General features: G+C 36.9%; 1 protein-coding gene across 8 annotated transcripts in view; it reads right to left on the bottom strand.

The window, feature by feature from the left end:
* TAF1 (TATA-box binding protein associated factor 1) overlaps positions 1 to 22,407 on the bottom strand; it is an 83,279-nt gene that overhangs the window by 20,978 nt on the left and 39,894 nt on the right. For 7 of the 8 annotated variants that reach the window (XR_009692002.1, XM_061136996.1, XM_061136994.1 and 4 more), the window contains exons 30-32: positions 22,064 to 22,186; positions 21,202 to 21,294; positions 21,033 to 21,117 (exon numbers count right to left, since the gene is read on the bottom strand). Coding sequence is in view for 7 of the 8 variants with exons in the window: in XM_061136996.1 (XP_060992979.1) it covers positions 21,033 to 21,117; positions 21,202 to 21,294; positions 22,064 to 22,186 (301 nt within the window). In the remaining variant the exon portion in view is untranslated. Of the gene's footprint in view, positions 1 to 15,108; positions 15,249 to 21,032; positions 21,118 to 21,201; positions 21,295 to 22,063; positions 22,187 to 22,407 lie in introns of those variants that run through there. The other variant, XM_061136997.1, reaches the window with a different exon arrangement.

Below are 22,407 nucleotides of genomic sequence, written 5' to 3' on the forward strand. Positions count from 1 at the left end.
CCTGGCTCATACACCTACAAGAACCTGACTCATCGCTAAAATTCCAGCCTACAGATTAAGAATTCAGCTCTTCAGTTTTGAAACTGAACCATAAACCAACCCTTTCAATATCTCAATGTTCTCATTTATAATGCAGGGAAAAATTAATTTTATACATTTGCAAAGTTTTCTCCCTTAAACCACTTTAAAGATGTGACTTCTTCATTCCCCATTTTCTTTGCAACACATAACTCTAAAGAAATATCCACTAATAATACTCCAGAATATAAAAAATATACTTATTTATATAGCTAACACACTTCTCTATGTGTTTTGATTACTAGCTGTGTCTGTTCTCAGTTTTTTGACAGTCCATGCTCTCAGGAGTTACAAATATTTCAGCTACTGAACTCTACATATATGAAAAGTAACAATGAAGTATTTTTTAATGTTTTTTTTAAAATCTTTTATTTTGTATTGGGGTATAGCCAATTAGCAATATTGTGATAGTTTCAGGTGAACACTGAAGGAACTCAGTCATACATATACATGTATCCATTCTCTCCCAAACTTCCCTCCCATCCAGGCTGCCACATAACATTGAGCAGAGCTCCACAGCACTGAAGTATTTTTGATGAAAGATGGTGGCGGAGTTGGCAAACCACTGCTAACACCACCAAAAAAGGATAAAAATACCCAGATATCTATACCTATACCAGAAATTCTTGAATGGGGAGGAAATGAGAGATCCATGAACCCCCTGAAACTGCAAACAGAATTTTGTATGTAATATGTATTTTTTTGAGTAGAAGATCCACGCTTTTCCATCAGATTCTCAAAGGGGTCCATAACCACCTCCATAAAGCTAAAAATTGTGCTCTATAGTCTGCAGTAATCAAGTGCTTACTAAAAGTAGGATGATCAGCTTTAGGTTTCACAGCTTAGGAAGAAAAGAGTCATCCAATGAAAAGACATACACAGACAACAGGGCCTCTGCAGGAGTAATAAAGATGCTGGGGCTGTTGTGGGGGAGAAGAGAGTAAATAGAAACTGAGTTTCAATTTCCCAGTCCCTAAAGAATTACTATACAGAAAATCAGAATTTAGCAAGAATAATTCCCAGAATGGCATGAAAATGAATAAGAAATATAAGGCTGTCTATGAATTACCACTGTGCCTTACAAGAGAACAAGTGACCCATTTGCAAAAAAGAAACGTTACTTTTGTTTGCAAAAAAGAAAAGTTTTGTTTTTCTTCTCTCTCCTTATTTAGTAATCATGGCAAAGCAGCTGCAAATGTAAACAAATATATTTATATTTATACTTTGCCTCATTCATAAGGACTGGCAGTGGCCTACAGAATTGTCGGGAGCCGTTATGGGAGGTCCCGCCCGTGACAAGGTCATGAAGAAAATACCGGGCAGGCAAGGCCGTCTAGGATAAGGGACCCTTCAGGTTGGCCTCGGCCTCTACCCTACCCTATATCCTCCCCCCTTTTCTGCTGTTGTTTTTGTTTGCCCTGCTGCGGATTCTTGTGTTGCCTGCCGAGAGCTCTCCTGCTCCTCTTTCACTGAATGAGAACCAACTTAAAACCCTAATTAATAAATCTCCTGGACGCTGGTACCCTATGAAGGGGCCAGGGATGAAGGAAATGCTTCAGTTCAAACCCTTTAGCTGGCATTCTGGCTTGTTTGATAAATGTGTGCTCTCATTGCACAAAGTGCTCATGATTGTTCTAAACATCCTAAGCACAGTATGCTAACAAAAGAAACTATTAAGCATAGGCCCCTTCGCGGGGTGAAAAAAGCTCCACAAATATTATAGCCACAAATGTGCCTAATAGAAAATAGTTCAGATAGAGATTAGCTGGCGACTTCTTGCAGGTAATTAACTTTTAGACTAAGAGCCTGTTTTGTGCCATATCTGCTGTTTTTGAAATCCTTTGCATTTCTGTTCTGTAAAAAATGGAGTCCTATCTAGTTCCCTTGGAGATGACACCTAATAGAAAGAAAATAGATTAACCACAAAAAAGACAGGGTCAGCTACTGAAGTTGCTTAAAGTTGCACCAGGTGCAAACCATAAATTGTCAACAGGCCTGAAAGCCAAAAGATATTATACATAGAGATTAACCATTAAAAAGGCCCTAATAGGCACAGAGCCCTTTGGGGGGTGAGGAAGCCCTATTAGAAAATACAAAAAATATTGTTTTAAAAGTGGTTATTAGATCAACGTTTGATTGATGTTAATGTGCTGAGGTTATGCAGTGGACACTATTGTTAATATGGTTAAAGATATAGTAAAATAAGAGTTTAGCCCTAGTGTAAAAACAATAAGATAATTATTAATTTTAACCAAGAGCGCTAAACAGGGGCTGCCTCACCAGAGCCACAGAGTCTTTGTGTGTTAAACTTTTTAGATAAATTTAGCTGAGAATTTCTGCAAAAAGACTGACTTTTATGTTAACAAGATTGTATGTTTATTATGTTACAACTTGCTGTACCATGAGACTGCCACTTTTCTGTTTTCTGCTAACCTCAAGGCCAGAAGATAATGTACAAAAAATCTATGGGAAAAGACTCTCATAAACAAAAAATATACAGAGCACACCTGGTTTCGTGAAGGACAAGCTGATGTAATGTTAACCTAAGTCTGTATGCTTATCTGCCCCTTAGAAATGTACCAACTTAGGGTATAAAGGCTACGGTGAAAAATAAAGCAACTGCCAGACTCTGCTGCATATTCCTGGTCTGGTCTCTTTCTTTTTCTCTCTCTCTCTCCCTCTAGCAGACTTGGCCCTATCAAGGCCGGTCCTACGTGTCTCTCTCTCCCCGACGCGACGCGGTTCATCCTGAGGATTCCCCTGGATCCTGCTGGGGCTGGACACCGGCACAGAATCATATGTAATTCAAATTCAAATGTCCCTAAATAGTGATAATTCCAGTGACAGCTTTGGAAAGTTGATACTTTACTAAAATCAAAGAAAATTCCTTTTGTCATTTCTAAGTTAATTTTACTCTTCAGTAATGTCAGGAGAAGAAAGGAAAGCTATAAGCTTTGTAGTTCTAGCAGTGAGACAGCAAACAAGTATTACTGCTATCTAAAAGGTTTCAGAGGAAAAATACCAGTTGAGTTAGCAGTCCTGCACAACCAAGAGAAGGGGGTTTGTAATCACTCTCAAGCTCACATTTCCTTTGAGAACATTTCCACAAATACTAAAAATAACTTTCCTCCTAAAAGGATGAGCACTGTGTCAAAACAAGCATAACAGTGTAGGGGACATGCATGTGTTGCAATGTGAATCATTAAAATTAAAAAATAAAATCTCAGTAGCAGTAGAAAGCTTTAAAAAATCAGTGCCAGATTTAAAAAGAAAAAAATCTGCACAGCTAATTCCTGAAGAAACTAGAATTACTAAATTCAATTATGCACAGTCAACAGATCCCTAAAAGATAGGCTTGGGCTCTCTCAATTCTGAGATAGATATTTATCTCAAATTAGGTCCAGAAAAAGGCTTTCCTGGTGGCTCAGACAGTAAAGAGTTTGTCAATGCAGGAGACCTGGGTTTGATCCCTGGGTTGGGAAGATCCCCTGGAGAAGGGAATGGCAACTTACTCCAGCATTCTTGCCTGGAGAATTCCATGGACAGAAAAGCCTGGCAAACTACAGTCCATGGGGTTGCAAAGAGTCGGACACAACTGAGCTATAAACACACACCCAGGTCCAGAAAAGGTAAAAAGAGAAGTGAATTTAATCTTGCAGACTGTAGTTAGGCTCTTTACATTAAGATCAAATGCAGATTAAGATGTTTAGTTTCCAAGATAAGATGTTTGAGCTCTCAAACCAGAGTAACAAAACTCAGAATCTGGACTAGAAACTCAAGAAGCTAGAAACTATCCAGAGGGGAAATGGGATAATAAATCTCACTGGACATGGGAAGGATTTACATTCAGGACCTACTTGATAAAAAGACCCAAAGAATGTTAAAATACTTCCCCTCCAAATGAACCATTCCGTTTAGCAACTTAAAAAATATACACATAACCTTGGCTAAACCCGTTCATCTCATATTTCTACAATCAGAAAAAGAACAATACAGACAATTCAAAACACCTTTTCCTGTAGCGTAAAATTTATAATATCTTAACACTTCATTTTTAAGTACTTGCTATCAGCCAGGTACAGTGCCAGCTTCTGATGATACAAAGATTAAGAAAAAAAAATAAAAAAGACAAAAGCCAAGACATAAGTCCTTGTCCTTGATGTCCTTTCATGGCTTCACAGAATATAACATATACACAAACTGCTAACTGCCAAATTCACTGAATATTTTTCAGACTAAATCCAAGCAGTACCATGTTACATTTGCAATTGACATTCACTTCTTCCTTGAAACTCTCTAAACTTGTGCTTCTACAGCACCACTCTCCAATTTTTCTTAGTATTGCACCTCTTTCTCTGGCCATTAGTTCATTCAATAGATAGTTATGGAGTCTTTACTATGTGCGAAGCATTATCCTACACACTGTGGATATAAAACAGACATGGTTTCTGCTTCCATGGAGCTTACAGCAATCACTTATTAGATTTAGGCCATTAAGTCTTTCTATGCCCATTTTTCTTCTATATTCTTCACCTAACTCTGTGTGTGTGTGTGTATTGTGTCCGACTCTTTGCGAGCTCGTGGACTGTAGCCCGCCAGGCTCGTCTGTCCCTGGAATTTCCCATGCAAGAATACTGGAGTGGTTTGCTATGCTCTCCTCCAGGGGATCGTCCTGACCCAAGGATTGAACTCACATCTCATTATGTCTCCTACATAAGCAGGTGGGTTCTTTACCACTAGCACCACCTGGGAAGCCCTCACCTAATTCTACATGATACCAACTATAACAGCTTATATAGAATAAATGAGGGAAGTTAACATTGATTTATAACCCTCATGGTAACAAGGTCTTGTTTTGTTTCTCCTAGCACCACAGAAAACACATTGCCTTGAAAATATATTATAAAAACTCCCAGGCTAAAAAGAAAGCCTGTTTTTCCATGTCTCCTTTTTCTTTTAACAAGTGATCATCTTTATTTTCCCAAACAATGTTTTTGAAAATGTGGGCTTTGTTGAAGCCTTAACATTTTCTGGTGCATATCTGTTTACCAGCATATTATAATATCTCACTTACCATAAGCATAGGACTTTCAGTGAGATGTTGCCTTGTAACAGACTGCTATATCACTATTTACTAGCTCAATACAGTACATCAGAAAAGAGGACTAGTAAGTTATGGACATCATATGTCTACTCCTTGTCAAATTTAAGCAGAACCTGAATTCTTGAACAACAAATAAATATTCTCACAGAAATGTCAAATGACAATTACCACTGGGCATTCTTCCTTTACTTCAGCCACAGTTTTTTGTTTAATATGAAACCGTTCAGTCGTGTCCGATTCTTTGCGACCCCATGGACTGTAGCCTACCAGGTTCCTCCGTCCATGGGATTTTCCAGGCAAGAATACTGGAGTGGGTTGCCATTTCCTTCTCCATAATATATATGTAGACACCCACATATTTTTTATTGAGGCATAGTTGATTTATATTAAAGTGTACAACATAGTAATTCAAAATTTTTATACATTATATTCCCTTTAGTTATAAAATACTGGCTGATGTTCCCTGTGCTATACAATATATCCTTGTACCTTTTTTATACATAGTAGAAGCCACAGCATATTTTTAATTGAAGTATAATTGATTTACAACATTGTGATAGTTTTAGGTATACAGCAAAGTGATTCATTTATTTATATACATTCTTTTTCATTATAGGTTTTTATAAGATATTGAATATATTAATAGTTCCCTGTACTATATACTAGATCCTTGATATTTAGCTATTTTACATATAGCAATGTGTATCTATTAATTTCAAACACCTAATTTATCCGTTCTTCCACCTTTCCCCTTTGGTAATTGTAAGTTTGTTTTCTTTTTTTAATGTTTTATTTATTGATTGATTGTGCTGAGTCTTTGCTGCTGCAAGAGGCTTTCTCTTTTCATGGTGCATGGGCTTCTCATTGTGGTGGGTTCTCTTATTGCAGAGCACAGGGTCCAGAGCATGCAGCCTCAGTAGTTGTGGTGCACAGGCTTAGGTGCCCCATGGTATGTAGGATCTTCCTGGACCAGGGATTGAACCCGTGTCCCCTGCACTGGCAGGCTGATTCTTAATCACTGGGCCACCAGGGAAGCCCTGTAAGTTTGTTTTCTATGTCTGTGAGTCTATTTCTATTTTGTAAATAAGTTCTTTTGTATCACTTTAGATTTTACATATAAGTAGTATCATATGATCCTTTTTTATGGTTGAGTGATACTCCATTGTGTGTGTGTGTAAATTCTTTTCTTATTCATTCATCTGTTGATGGACATTTAGGTTGCTTCCATGTCTTGGCTGTTGTAAACAGTGCTACCATAAACACTGGGGGTGCATATATCTTTTTGAATTAGAGTTTTCATCTTTTCCAGGCAAATGCCTAGGAGTACAACTGCTAGATCATATGGTAACTCTATTTTTATTTTTTTTCTTTTTTATTTTTCCTTTTAAGAAAAATTTTATTGGAATATAGCTGCTTTACAATGTTGTGTTAGTTTCTACTGTACAACAAAATGAATCAGCTATATGTATATATATATGCCCTCTTTTTTTTGATCTCCTTCCCACTTAAGGTCACCACTGAACGTTGAGCAGAATTCCCTGTGCTATACAGGTTCTCATTAGTTATTTTATACATAGTATCAATACTGTATATATGTCAATCCCAATCTCCCAATTCATCCCACCCCGCCCTTCCCCCCATCCCCCTCTGGTATCCATATGTTTGTTCTCTAAGTCTGTGTTTCTATTTCTGCTTTGCAAACAGGTTTATTTTTAGTTTTTAAGGAATCTCCATACTGTTATCCATAATCAGCAGCCACAGCAGTTTTAAAAGCAAAGTAGAAATTCAATTTTTTTCTGAAGCATTCATAATGCTACATAGTTCATTCTTTGCCTTTTTGAGTCATATAGAAACAGAATTTACTTAATCAATATCACATACTTAGATGAAAGAAAAATGGTCCATACAATGTCAAGTAAAAATTGTACAACCAAATATATGCTTTCATTTGTAAAAAAGAAAAAAATATATGGTATGTACAAAAAAGGCCCAGATGCTTCACACCAAACCCAATGGTACTCTGGAGAACGGGATGGGAAAAGGAGAAGGACAGGGAGATTTTTCCCTTTCACTTTATACAATTTTATATGGTTTGATTTTTTTTAATGCGCATGTAACTTTTTATGATGGAAAATTCCAGTGTAAGTTATATACTTGAATTTTACAGACATAATTTGGCAAAGATTTTAAAACACTGATAATTCCCAGAGCTGGAAAGGTTGTAGGGAAACAGACATTCTCCTTCACTGTCATTTTTATTATAAACAGGTGCAACCCTTTTAGAACACAATTTTAGAACATCTATCAAAATTTCCTACAAATGTACAAGGATATCAATTATGATACAAATATATGTATATATATTATCAATATATATTGTATCATATATATATTTGTATCATACATATACATATGGAATACATTAAAAAGAATGATAGAGATCTCTATGTACCAATAATAAGACAGGATCAGTAAAGATGTTAATTCTCTCTAGATTGATCTATAAGTTTAACTCAATTCCTATTAAAATTCCAGCAAGACTTTTTTTTTGTAGATATAGACAAAATTCTTCTAAAATTTATGTGGAAAGGCAAAAGAATAAGAACACAATTTATAAAAAGAATAAAGTGAGAGGAATCACTCTACCTGATGATAACACTTACAGTAGCTTAGCTACAGTAATCACGGCAGTGTGCAGAGGGATAGGTCAATAGAACAAAATAAACCCAGAAGACCCATGTACTTAGCTGATTTTTCACAAAGGTGCTCAGAGCAATTTACTGATGTAACAATAGTCTTCTCAACAAACAATAATGGAACAGTAGAACATCCATAGGCAAAAAGAAAAAGAACCTCAGTCTAAATCTCATATTGTATATAAATTCAAAATGGATCATGGATTTAAATGTACAACACTAAAACTATAAACTTTTAGAAAAGAAAAAATAAGAGGGCTTCCTTGGTGGCTCAGAGGTAAAGAATCCACCTGCCAATGCAGGAGACACAGGTTCGATCCCCGATCTGGGAAGATCCCACATGCTGCAGAGCAGCTAAGCCCATGTACCGCACTACTGAGCCTGTGCTCTAGAGTCTGGGAACCCCAACTACTGAGCCCATGTGCTGCAACTACTGAAGCCCAAGAACCCCAGAGCCTTTGCTCTGCAACAAGAGAAGCCACCGCAATGAGAAGCCTGCACACTGCAACTAGAAAGTTGCCCCCACTAGCCACAACTAGAAAAAAGCCTGCACAGCAACGAAGACCTAGCAGAGCCAAAAATAAATAATAAATTTTTTTTAAAAAAGAAAATATAAGAGAAAACCTTTGTGATCCTGAGTAAAGCAACAACTCCTTAGAGACGTACCAAGAGCACAATCCAAAAAGAAAGAACTGATAAATTGGATTTCATCAAAATGAAGCATTTCTGTTCTTCCAGAAATACTGTCCAAGGACTGAAAAGATACAGACTAGAAAAATTCTTTGTAAATCATATATCTAATAAAGGAAGTGTACCTAGAATACATAAAGAACCCTTAAAACTCATTAATCTTAATAATGCAATTAAAACTGGGGCAGGACTTCTCTCATGGCTCAGTGGTAAAGAATCCGCCTGCCAATGCAGGAGACATGTGTTTGATCCCAAGTCCCAGAAGATCCCATGTGCAGTGGGGCAACTAAGCCAATACACCATAACTACTGAGCCCAAGTGCTGAAACTGCAGAAGTCCACACACTCCAGAGCCTGTGCTCCACAAGAGAAGCCACCACAATGAGAAGCTGGCATATCACAACCAGACAGTGGCCCCCACTCGCCATAACTGGAGAAAAGCCCGAGCAGCAACAAAGACCCAGTACAGTCAAAACAAAACCTGTGGCAAAGAAATAGACACTTCACCAAAGAAAATACATGGGTGGTGAATATGTGCATGAAAAGATATTTAATATCAATAGCCATTAGGGGAATGCAAAGTAAAAACACAATGAGAAAGATGAACAGATACAATTTATTTAAATAGTGGTAATACCAAATACTGGAGAGAAACTATGATTGGTTCATTGCTGGAGGAAATGCAAAATGGTACAGGCATTCTGGAAAAGAGTAGAGCAGTTTCTCAGAAAACTACACATATATCTACCATCTCATTCTTGGGCATTTATCTCAGAGAAAGGAAATTTTGCATTCATACAAAATCGTGTGCATGAATGTTCATACCAGCTTTATTCATAATGGCAAAATACTGGAGAACTGAATATCTTTCAATGACTGAATAGCTGAACAAACTTCTGGTATGATGAACACTACTCAACAACTTAAAACATGAACTACTGACACATACAATAATTTGAATTATGCCTAGTGAAAAAAAAGGCAATCTCAAAAATATTGTACTACTCTTTATATAAGATGCTCAAGTATCAAAAGTATAGAGATGGAGAACAGCTAGGTGGTTGCCAAGGAACCAGGAGAAAGGTGTGTGCACGTGGAGGGACAGGAATACAAAGAGGTATCATCAGGGAGTTCTTTTGTGATGACAGACCAGTTCTAAACCTTGATTGTGGTGGTTAGGTGATGGCATAAAACTGCATAAAAAATATACATGGACAGATGAATATAGATTTTTTTCAAAGTGCAAACTGAATAAAGTCTGTAATTTTGTTAATGATAATGCATCAATTTCCTGATTTTGATACTGAACCACAGCTATCTAAGATGTTGCCATTGGAGGAAGGTACATAAAGGGTATACAAGTCTCTATAGACTATTTTTGTAATTTCCTGAGTCTAAATTATTTCAAAATAGAAGCTTAAAAAAAGAGGATCAGGATATATTCATGAACAAAGAGAGCAAATTAAAGAGTAAGTATCTATAAAAATGTCCATTTTTGCCAAAAAAAACAAAAAAAGACAGTTAAAAACTAATGCATAATTATTTACCATGTTTTGAGTAAGTACAGAAAAAAAGATTAAAGGATATACACCAAACTGTTACCTCTAGGGAATAAAACCATGGAAATAGGAGTGTGCGGGTAGGAAGAAGCTTTTCTCTTCTTTTGCAGAAGGAAAGATTTATTACTTGCAGCAAGTAAGAACACTGGGGATCTTTCCCAAAGCAGTGTCTCCGGAAGTTTTAATATTTAATTCTATCTATTTCTGTATCATCTGACCTTTTTTTATAAGAAGTATGAATTACTAAGGAGGTCTGTTGTTTAGTCGCTCAGTCATTCTGGCTCTTCATGACCCCATGGACCATCCACCGGGCTCCTCTGTCCATGGGATTTTCCAGGCAAGAATACTGGAGTGGGTTGCCATTTCCCTCTCCAATTAGAGGTTTATCTGACAAAAATGCAAATGACAGGTTAGAAAGAGGTAAGTCTAGAAGTCTAGAGGCTGGGATACTGGCCAGGTGACTATTTATTGTAATAATTTAGGCAAAATATAATGAGGGTTTTAGTGATATGCTGGAAGTCAGGGATCTATTCAACAGGAAGAATCAAAAATACCTGTGAGGTTTCCAGCTGCTACTCAGTGATGCTAGTAACCCATTAAATCCAGACTGGAAACAGTAAAGGAGTGAGTCAAGTAAAGGACATAGGGAGAAAGTTGGAATGGAGAAGGACAGTAGAATATTCAGTTTGAAGCATGTTTCAAGTTCCACTGGGACATCCAAGAGGAAATGTTCAGCAGGTGGTTGGGATATATATAGATCTTTGCCCAGAATAGAGTTAAGAGTCATCAGAAAGAGGTGGTGGTTAAACTTATAGTAACAAGCAGAATAACATTCAGTAAAGGAGACTGAAAAGTAATGGTAATTCGTGTCAATGTATGGCAAAAACCACTACAATATTGTAAAGTAATTAGCCTCCAACTAATAAAAATAAATGGAAAAAAAAAGTAATGGTCTAAGAGGTAGAAGGAAAGTAAGAGCTGAAAGTTGTCATGAAGCCAATCATTCTATAATTCCAAGGAAGAAATGCTCAATGATGTCAAAGAGTGGGGTGAGGTAAAGATAAGGACTGAAAAGTGCCCACTATACATGGCAATTATGTGATCCTGTTCACTTGGTATGCTTGGCAGAGTAGAAACTAGATTAAAGCTGAGTGAGACACGGATGGCAGGTAAAGAATAGAGAGACACATTACATGTTCATTAAAAAAGAAAGAAAAAAAAAAGAAATTCTGATCCATGCTACAACATGGATAGTTGAACCTTGGAAGCATTATGCAAAGTGAAATAAAAGCCAGATACAAAAGGACAAATATTTTATTTATTGTATGATTCTACTCATATGAGGTTCCTGGGAGAGGCAAATTCACTGAAAGAAAGTAGAGTAGAGTTTACCAAGAACTGGGGGTGGGAGAATGGGGATGCTGAGCTTCTGTTTGGGAGAAAGAAATGGTTCTGGAAACCGATAGTGGTGATGCTTGCACAACATTATGAATGTACTTAATGCCAGCGAATTGTAAATTTAAAAATGGGTGAAAAGGTAAATTTTTATGTCATGTATATTTTACCACAATAAAAACAAACAAAAAGTCAGCTATGAAAAGAATGGATGGCATCAAGGGCCTGAAGCGGTATCAAAAGAGATTTTATTTTCTTTAATGATGTGAGACTTAACCTCCATGTAGGAATACTTATACCTTGGCCCCAATCTAAGGAAAGTTATTGACAGAAAAAAAGAACCTTAATATTTATTAATGGCCAAACTTACAGATAGACTTAGAAACTAGTATACAAAAATACTTTAAGCATTATATTAACCTGTTAACAATACTATTCTTCAAACTGATTGAAACCTTTAGATTTAATAACCACTTTGCAGGAGGGGAGCACATGTACAATAGTAGCAAAACTCTTAAATTAGCCAGGAATAAACTCAACAACAAAAACAGTAGATGCTCAGTAACAATAAAAACTATAAAACATAAAGAAATAAACAAAAGATGCCTAGAAATTATACAACATAACCTAAAAGTCTTTATTGACAAAGGTAAAAGAACAAGTGAATAAATGAAGAAACATGAGCTTCTAGATGGAGAAACATATTACAAAGATATACATTCTCTTCAAATTAATCCATAAATTAAAATAAGATTTCAAAATTATCTGTCACCGACAAGTTAGAATTTAACAAAAATGATCCTAGAGTTTACTTAGGCTAATTGGGGAAAGATAGTCACATCAGAGGAATTTAAAATTATAATGTCTGAATGATAATCAGAGACACTATCTGGTGATAATAGTGCAGATTAGATAAACAAATAAATAAAACAGAAAGCTCCAAAATAGGTTAAAGAATATATAAGAATCTACTACATGATACAGGTAGCATTTTGTACTAATGTACAAAAGGACAGACCATTCCATAAGTACAACTTGGACACTATGGCCAATTCTTTGGAAGAGAAAGTAAGTTAGACATTTACCTTATATCTTAGATTCTATTTTTAAAAATCAGTAAATGTTTAAATATTATACATATTAGAAGAAAATATAGTTGGCTATCTCAGAGTAGGGAAGGTCTTTTAAACAATTATACAGAAATCTAAACAGCAAAGACTGATAAATATAACTACATAAAAATGAAATTTCTATCTCAGAAAATACAATAAACCTAAAGACCTTCTTGGGCACAATAGAGTAATTGCTACTGAATTAGTCTTCCCACTGTAACCAGAAAACTGCAAAAAAAATAAATGAAACAACTGTTTCTGACCAAGAAGTATAGGACTGTCATTCTTGAGAGAAAGGAAATAAAGGAAGTGAGCCCTACAATTGTCCTTGGCTTTCTGCTGAATCCAAGAAAAGCACAGCAGTCTGACTAAGCCATAGAAACAGATACTGGAGTCTGAGGAGGCTAGAACAGTTGGAAATTGCAGGACAGAACTGGAGAGGAGGGAACTCCAGACAATCTAAGATCTGCAGAAAAGCTCTCTTAAATCTTCAGCTGAATGCTAAGCTGCACGTGTGTATACGATGAGCTCCACAAAAGAGTCCTATACACAGAACTATTAGAGATCACACAGGGTTGGGAGTTACTCAAACAAAAGTGTAGAAAAAAACTTCTCTGGAGATATTTTGGGTAAATTTATTGTTTTATCTAATCTAGATTGTAGGGTCCTGCTGATCATTCTAAAACTTCAGGCACTCAGATTTTATGATATGTGATCTATTTATCATAGATAAGATGGCTTCTTATTAATTTTTGGTTTGAAGAACACTGGAGGAGGAACTTGCTAGGAAATTCTTTGGGAAAAGGGGTTTCATCACGAATAGTTTGGCATCATCTATTGGTACAGACTATGCGGGTGTGTGTGCATGCTCAGTCGTGTCCAACTCTCTGCAACCCCATTGACTGTAGTCCGCCAGGCTCCTCTGTCCATGGGATTCTCCAGGCAAGGATACTGGAGTGGGTTGTCATGCCCTCCTCCAGGGGATCTTTCCGACTCAAGGATCAAACTTGTGTCTCCTGTCTCCTGCATTGGCAGGTGGATTCTATACCACCGAGCCACCTGGGAAGCCCACAGACTTTGCAGTTTATCTTAAATTTAATCAAACATTAAGTATTAAGGCCTCTGCCAACTACTTTACAGTTTTGCTAAGACTGGTATAAAGTTTGGGTTGTGTTTTTCAGACAGGATTTCTTTATCTGTATCATTCTCACCAACATGGAATGTTATATGACTTTTATTGCAAATAGTTCTGATCCCAAGTTTTGGGTTTCTCTGATTATTAATGTTCCTTCAAACGTAATCTGAACATGAACAGAGGCTCTGTGATTGATTCAGCACCTATGTGGTAGCTGAACAGACCTAAAGGCTTGAACTCTAATACTAGTGTGCAGTCTATCACCACCACCTCTAGTACAAGACCTGAGTCCTCCAACATATACTGCATACTTCTAGGTGAAGTATTACTTATCTTTCACTTGTTGCTCGATGATCCTGACCTTAGTGCTAAGCATTCTAGCTATGTACAACTTAGCTCATATGTTATACACATGATAATGAAAGTATGTAAAATGCTATAGAAATATGCCATTATGCAGTGTGATATGTGTGAAGAATTTGAATGGAAAGGGTCAAAATAATGTTAACCAGAGATACCATTCTAACTTTGCTAGTAAAATTTTTTGAAATAAAAATGTTAAAGCAGGGAATAGATTCCACATGGACTTTATTACTATTAATTAGAAATAGAGGCAGGTTCATATCTGGCCAACCAACACAGTTTTAAATAAAAGTATTATTTTGTATATAGTACCTGATGGTAGGAAACATCTCACATGTGCCTTCAACTCCATAATGGATATCCTTTTAGCACAAAAAAAGGTCACATTTCTTATCACATGACACCACTAAGCCTTTCTGCCCTATTCAGAGGTTTCTTATACTCTCATCCACTGGTTAAGGATGAGGGGAAGACAGCCTTCTAGGCTGTCTACTGCTGCTACCAAATTATTACTTACTTCCCCTTGGGGGAAAAAAAATTCCTCCTACTTTGAGGCTTGTCCTCTACCATGCCAGAGGTTGAAAACGAGCTGCCTTGGAGCTAGATTTGGCCGGCAGATAGATGTTTTTATTTGGCTTTCAGAGTTAAAATTTTTTTCTAAATAATTTGCAAATATGTAAAAATGGGAAATGTCACGCATACACAAAATCCAGATTTTCAGCTTCTCCTGAAAAATTAAGATACCAAGAAGTGACATGGATACTCATCTCCTTAGGAAACAATCAGATGCAGTGAAGTACAAGCCTCTTTAGATGGAGTATACATACTCTTCCAGTTTACCACAATCCACACTTGGCCCACCTCAACTCATTTACATTACTTGCCTGGCCCCTATAGGCCACTTGAGTTTGAGATCTCTGCTCTTCACCTTTACTCACCATCATTAACCAACTCACATTCACCAAGGACTTACACACCTGGCACAATCTTCTTGGCTCCAAATCCCTCTCCACTATGATGGGTTACTCTAATGTTCATATGTACCACCTATCCAAAATCCTTGCAAATCTTCATGCCAATGGTTTGCACCTCCATTCCAGCCAAACATATACGAAAGCTGTGGTACATATACACAATGGAATATTACTCAGCCATTAAAAAGAATACATTTGAATCAGTTCTAATGAGATAGATGAAACTGGAGCCCATTATACAGAGTGAAGTAAGCCAGAAATATAAACACCAATACAGTATACTAACGCATATATACGGAATTTAGAAAGATGGTAACAATAACCCTATATGCAAGACAGAAAAAGAGACACAGATGTACAGAACAGACTTTTGGACTCTATGGGAGAAGGCGAGGGTGGGATGATCTGAGAGAATAGCATTGAAACATGTATATTATCAAGTGTGAAACAGATCGCCAGTCCAAGTTGGATGCATGAGACAAGTGCTCAGGGCTGGTGCACTGGGATGACCCAGAGGGATAGGATGGGGAGGCAAGTGGGAGGGGGGTCCAGGATGGGGAACACATGTAAAACCATGGCTGATTCATTCTCTTCAAATTCTCTCTCCCACCACCTTACTCATTCTTAGCAAAAGACCATGTTTGCTATTTTGCAGAGAAAATGAGAGGCTACTGGGCAGAGAAATTCTCAATGTTTATATCCCCATTCTCACAGGAATCTTATCTCATATTCTTTATTTTCTTCTCTTTCATCTATACAAAGGTCCCCTCTGTCCAACTGACTCATCCCTTCTAACACACTGATTACAGTCTTCCTTCTTCCCTTCATAGGCAAATTTCAGCCTCCACTTTTTAAATTCTCATTCATTCATATCCTCTGTAGTCTGGCTTTTGATGCTACCACTGTACTGAACTAGGTCTTCTAATGACTGTTCTCTTTGGTCTTCTCTGTAGCACTTATCTGCTGGCCATTTTCCTATTCTCTAGGTTTCTAGGGCATTACTCTCTTCTGGTTTTCCTTCTTTCACCTTGGTCACTCCCCAGTATTCTCCACCCTATCCCTTAAATGCTGCTTTGGTATCTGTCAAATATATTCCCATCCTACATTCTCTCTTAACAGTGGTTCTTAACTTTTTTGGGACACATATAACTTTGATAATCTGATAAAGCTGTGGTCTTTCTACCCAGAAAAACATACAATTGTATTTCACCTACAGCATCAGGGGGTTCAAGGAATGTACCTGACTCCATATTTGAACTCATCTACTTATATTTGTATATGCTGATGATTTGAAAAAATATCCATATATACAAACAGTACAGACTATTCTTCTAAGCTCTGGACCTCTATTATCTACTCAAAGTCTTTACTTGGATGTCCTACCTCAATACAACACAGCCCAAATTGAACTCTACCACTTTTCCTCCAAAACTACTCCTCCTTTATTTCCTATTATAGTCAGCCCTCTGTATCCATGGGTTCCACAATGATGGAATCATTGGGCAAAAACATTTGTGAAAGAAATTTCAGAAAGTTCCAAATTGCAAAAATTGATTTTTCTGCACACTGGAAACTATTTACAATGTATTTATAACTGTTTACATAGCATTTACATTGTATAACTATTGTAAGTAATCTAGAGATGATTTAAAGTATATGGGAGAATGTGTGACAATTAGATGCAGATACTACGCCATTTTACAAGTGACTTGAGCATCTACAGATTTTGGTATCCCTGGGAGTCGTGGATATCGAGGGATGACTATATTAGTCAATGATTCCACCAGTTTGCCCAAGTCAGAATTCTGAATGTCATCTGACTTATCCACCCTTCCAAAAACCAGATTTTTAAAATTAACAAAAGCACTTCATGCTCAATTTTAAAAATTCAAACACCTAAGTACAAAAAAGTATAAAGTGAAGATTATACTCCACCTCTCCCTTTAGTAATTCTACCTTATGACAACAATTGAACTAAATAGTGACTGAGCCCTTTAGATGGGCTCTTCAGTTCATCATTACTACTGAGCCCATTTCACTCATTTATGTTACCTGTCTGGCCTCCATAGGATCTAAATTTACAAATCCTTCTGTATATACTGTTGAGTGATCTAGTTTTCATCAATATATATCTTGGATATATTTGGGTATCAGCGTATACAAGATACAGCTTTATTTGTTAGCTAATCTACCATTCTGATGACTAAACAGTATTCCATCATATAGATGTACCATAGTTTAACTACTAATAATTTCTTATTGTTGAATATTTTAGAATGCTGTTTGCTTAATTACAAAGTTGCAATTACAAACACATGTACATTTGCACATATGCCTTTGCAAACTTGTACGGAATATTCCTGAGATGAACTTGCTTAGTCAAAGGGAATACACATTTATAGTCCTCTAAAAAGTTTGTACCAATTTATGTTTTCACCAAGAGAATAGGAGTACTTGGCATCATTTTTAATTCTCCCTGTCCTTTACTTATACCCTGAATTTCCAACCCTTTATGAAGGTTATCAAGCCTAGTTCCTCAATATCTCTACCTTCTGTCCCCATCTTTCCATTTTTATTGCTTTGTAACTTAGTTCAAGCTCTCAGTACTTTAACTTGGACTGTTGTCAATAGTTTCTTTATTGGTGATCTGTCTTTTTAAAGGCTTAGTGAGACATACTAGGTGCCTTTCATGATTTGGCCCCACCTAACTTTAAGAACTCCTTTATTCACACCCAAACTAGCTCCCACTCTGCACCATAGCCAAACTCAACTGTTTGCACTTCCCTATCCAAGGTGCTCTCATCTTTCTAGTATTTGCACTCTCAATCCGAAACTTCTTCCCTACCTTTCTCCACTTGACTATCTGCTCAGCACAGCAGGTGCTCAATAAGGAATTAGCTGCAATAATCATCATCCTTTAAATTTTAGCTCAAAACCCACCTCCTCTTGAAAGAGTTTCCTGCTTTCCATACCAGTAGAAAACTTGGAAAACTACAAAAGATGAACATGAAGATAATCCTAACCTTACATGTCAGAAATAACTGCTATTATCATCACTTTTTAATGTATCTTTTCATAAAAAGCATAACTGAGATGAAATTAAAGTTAGGTGTTTTACTTTTCTCACTTATCATTCTAAGCACTTTTGTCATTAGTTTTTTAGAATAAGCTTTCCATCTTTACACAATAATCTATCATGCAGGTGGTACACTAACTAGTCATTCCCTTTACATTAACCATTCAAGTTATTTCTCATTAATATAAATGACATTATTGTGAATAGCTTTGTCTGTATCTCTGATTAGGACAGATTATATCTTATTACATGCTAAGCACTTACATTCATTATTTCATGTAATCCTCACAACAGCCCTCTGAGGAGGGTATTATCATTTCCTCTGTTTTACAGATGAGAAAGCAGAGTCTAAGTTGCTTGTCCAAAGTCATACTGCTATGAAGGGGTGGGGCCAATATTCAAATTCAAGTCTACCTGACTATAAGGTCTGTTCACTTAACTATTTTAAGTCTCAGTGCTGTCAAAGAGCTTTCTAGAAATGTCTCATAATTTTATACTGCATATGTAAGAGTACCTACCTCACTAGCATTTTGAATACTTCCATTAAAAAAGAAACCAAACTCATCTAATAAGCAAAAAACAGATGGTTTATCTGCTTCAATTTTCATTTCTTTGATTACCAGATAATACTGAATATTTATTTATTTTCATTTGGCATTTAATTTTTGTCTTGTGATTTGTCTACTGCCTTCTGCTCATTCCAGTTAGCATCTTCTGGGTTTTTTTTCTTATTGCCTTATCTAAGCTCCTCATAAACCTGCCCTCTATCTTAAGGCAGCTATCCCCAGGCCAAGCATTGTCTCTGTATCATTCCTGCTTGCTTATTACTTGTTATATTCATTTTAAGACATCTGTGAGGCTGCTAACTTCTATTACTAGAATTTGGGCTGATTAGTTTTAGGTATTTTCAGGAGACAATAATGGAAAGATAAATGACCTGCATTTCCACTTTACAATCAGCAATAAGAAGGGTACAAGGGACAAAGTAGATTCTTTTAACCCAACCTAGATGGACTAAACTAGAAGGCTCATCTCCTACCACTTCTCTTGATGAAATATATAGGTTCTAGCCAGTACAGTTCCTGGACTTGCCCTGTTCTTTCATTCCTCCATGATATTCTATGCTCTATACCTAGAATACCCATTTTCTCATCTGTCTTTCCAGGTGTCCCCTCTTTCACCTCCTCCTTCTAATTCTCTGTCCCTTCTGATGAACTTAACAGCCACACTACTTGGGCTGCTGAATACTGTAGGAGAAAAGTCATATAGACTGTGGATTTTCAGTTGAGACCTCAGTATGCTAGGCAATGTTCTTAAATTCCCTTAGCGCCCTCTTCTTTTTTGCTTCATGAGTTACATGGGACTGTCATTTTGCTGCTTAATTCTTTCAGTATTCTTCCATTTAGGATAAAGTAAAGGAAATCAGTCCTAAATATTCATTGGAAGGACTGATGCTGAAGCTGAAGCTCCAATACTTTAGCCATCTGATGCCAAGAAGCTGACTCATTGGAAAAGACCCTGATGCTGGGCAAGGCTAAAGGCAGGAGGAGAAGGGGACAACAGATGGTGAGATGGTTGGATGGCATCACTGACTCGATGAACATGAGTTTGAGCAAGCTCTGGGAGTTGGTGAAGGACAGGGAAGCCTGGTGTGCTACAGTCTATGGGGTCGCAAACAGTCGGACATTGACTGAGCGACTGAACTGAAAAACTTTTAAGTATGGCATATGGCATACACTAGGTCCTCTTATGATCTGACATCTACTTCTCTACATATAACCAGTCATTCACTAAATTTAACTCTACACTTAACTGCAACCCCAATAACTCGTTTCTTAAACCCAAGATGTAATTTCAGGCTTTTGTGCCTTCACATATTGCTATTCTCTCTGCCGAGAATGCTGTCTCCTCCACATCCTTTGCTTCGTAAACTCCACTGATCCTTTAGAACTCAGCTTAAGACAATTCTATTATAGGAAGCTTCCTCTCATCCCACTCTGATTAAGATATTCTGTTTCTGTTTTACTTTGGCACTCTGTGCATGCATCTAGCATTACATCTAAGTTCTGTGATTTTTCTTTTGTTTTCCCAACTAAACTATAACCAATTTGGGGGCAGAGAACATATCTAATTTTATTTTATATTTGTAATATCTATCAGTGCCAGCACATACTAGGTGCTCAATAGATGTTTATTTAACAAGTGAGCTGTTCAAAACTGAACTTTATTAACTTGTTTACAAAGCCTTCCTAACCCTTAGGTGAAGGTGCTCCTTCCTCTCCTCTAGGGCACTTCGTACATCCTTCTAATATAGCCCCTGATAAGCTGCATTTTAACTGTTTCTCTTCACCGACTAGACTGAATTACATGAGGACAGTGATGTCTTTCCCATCAGTAGATTGAGTAGCTAGCATAGAACCTGACACATATCATTCAATCAGTTCATATACTGAGCAGGAATTCCATGCTCTGAGGAAGCACACCATGGTCTATTTTAACACATTTCCCTAAGTTCCATCAAAGGGCCTGGGGAATAGGTAAGCTTTCACAACTCATGGAAAGTAGTGATGGCCCAAAGTGACATCTATATGATTTTTATTCTCATCTCATTTTTCTGTGCTTTTGAAGTTTAGAAAATAAATGTACATTGCTTTGTCATCATTAAACATGATTAGCAAATTTTATAGAACACACTAAAAGATGTCTTTTTTTTAAATGCAGGGTTAAGTCACTTGATTGACTCTGCTGACTATCACAGCTCAAGCCTGCTTTATGCACTTAACTTTTAATAATGCTAACTAATGTTGGGTGGATATACTGATGGAAAGAGAAAAAAAGGAGAAATACTCACCATTGTATTTAACACTGTTGGCCAGAATAAGGTTGACATCGTCTAGAAAGCTCTCCCGACTCTGATACTTGTGCTTGGAGATATTCTGTGATTAAAAGAGATCAAGGGACTGAGATACACATATAAAGTTACTTGCTTCCAAAAAGACATTTTAAACCAAATCACTCACTTTACGTATGGTCTCTAAATCCATTGGACTGACAATTACTTTGTAATAATCTGGAACAAACTTCTTATTAACTGGGTGATGAAACGGCCAAGACTAGTAAAAAGAAAGCATGAGAAATTAAATAGAAACCATTCTTTATATCAGAGCTTCTCAACCTTCACTGGATCATAATGTTAAGACCCTGACAAAAGCTATGGACCCCTTCCCCAGAAAGACACATAATCACACAAAACTTTGCATGTGTTCATGGATTCTTTTAAGGGTTCATGTGCCCTGACAGGGTAAGGACCCCTGCTCTATATTCACAATTAAAATCTCTCATCCCCTAGTCCCATGTAGAGGGTTCACAGCATTATTGCATACACAACATATGCCTAAAACACAAAAGGAAACTCAGTTCAGAATTCCTAGGGAAGATCATTATAACAAAATGATATAGAGACCCAACATGGTAGCCCTGTCATAAAGTTGCAAAAGGGAAAAACTGAAACAAAAGACGACAAATGCTGGGTAATTATCAAACTCTCGTTTGTCAAGAAGCACCTCTAAATCCAAAGCCTCCCATATTACCTGGCATCCTAATTTCTCTCTCGAGCTACCTGAATGTCAACAGGAATAAAGAACCTCTCTATATCACAGATTCCTGGCCTCTTTGATTTCAATGATAATGCACTCATACAGCAAAAAGGTTTCTTTTTAAAATTATATACCAGTTTGAAAAAAAGAAAAGAATTACATACCAGTTTGAATTGACAAACACCACACTCCAGACTCCCCAGTCATACACACACATGCAAACACTCTTTTGTCCTTTCCTTTCCTTTGTACTATCTTCACAATATTCAACATACAGACCACTTACATCTGGAACTGCCATCATTTTCTGGGTGACAATGTTGTCCAGAATAAAAGAAAATGCCACTTGGTCATCATCATCCAGCAAGGGGTTGATAGCTTTCTCTAAACGAGCCAATTTATCTTCTTTCTGACATGAAACAAAGCAAAGGAAACATAAAGGTTTCCCTGAGGTATAATCATCATAGAGTATTAAGGACAATTAATATTTCTCTTGTCCCAAAAAGTCTAACTTTGAATTGTAAACTCATCTGTTCTAGACAAAAATTCAGATAAGAAATAATACTCCAGTAAAAGGATCAAAAGAGATGTGTCAACCACTCTTATAGGTATTCTATCTTTTATTCTTGT

The sequence above is a fragment of the Dama dama genome, chromosome X, assembly GCF_033118175.1.
Source record: "Dama dama isolate Ldn47 chromosome X, ASM3311817v1, whole genome shotgun sequence".
Classification (NCBI taxonomy): Eukaryota; Metazoa; Chordata; class Mammalia; order Artiodactyla; family Cervidae; genus Dama; species Dama dama.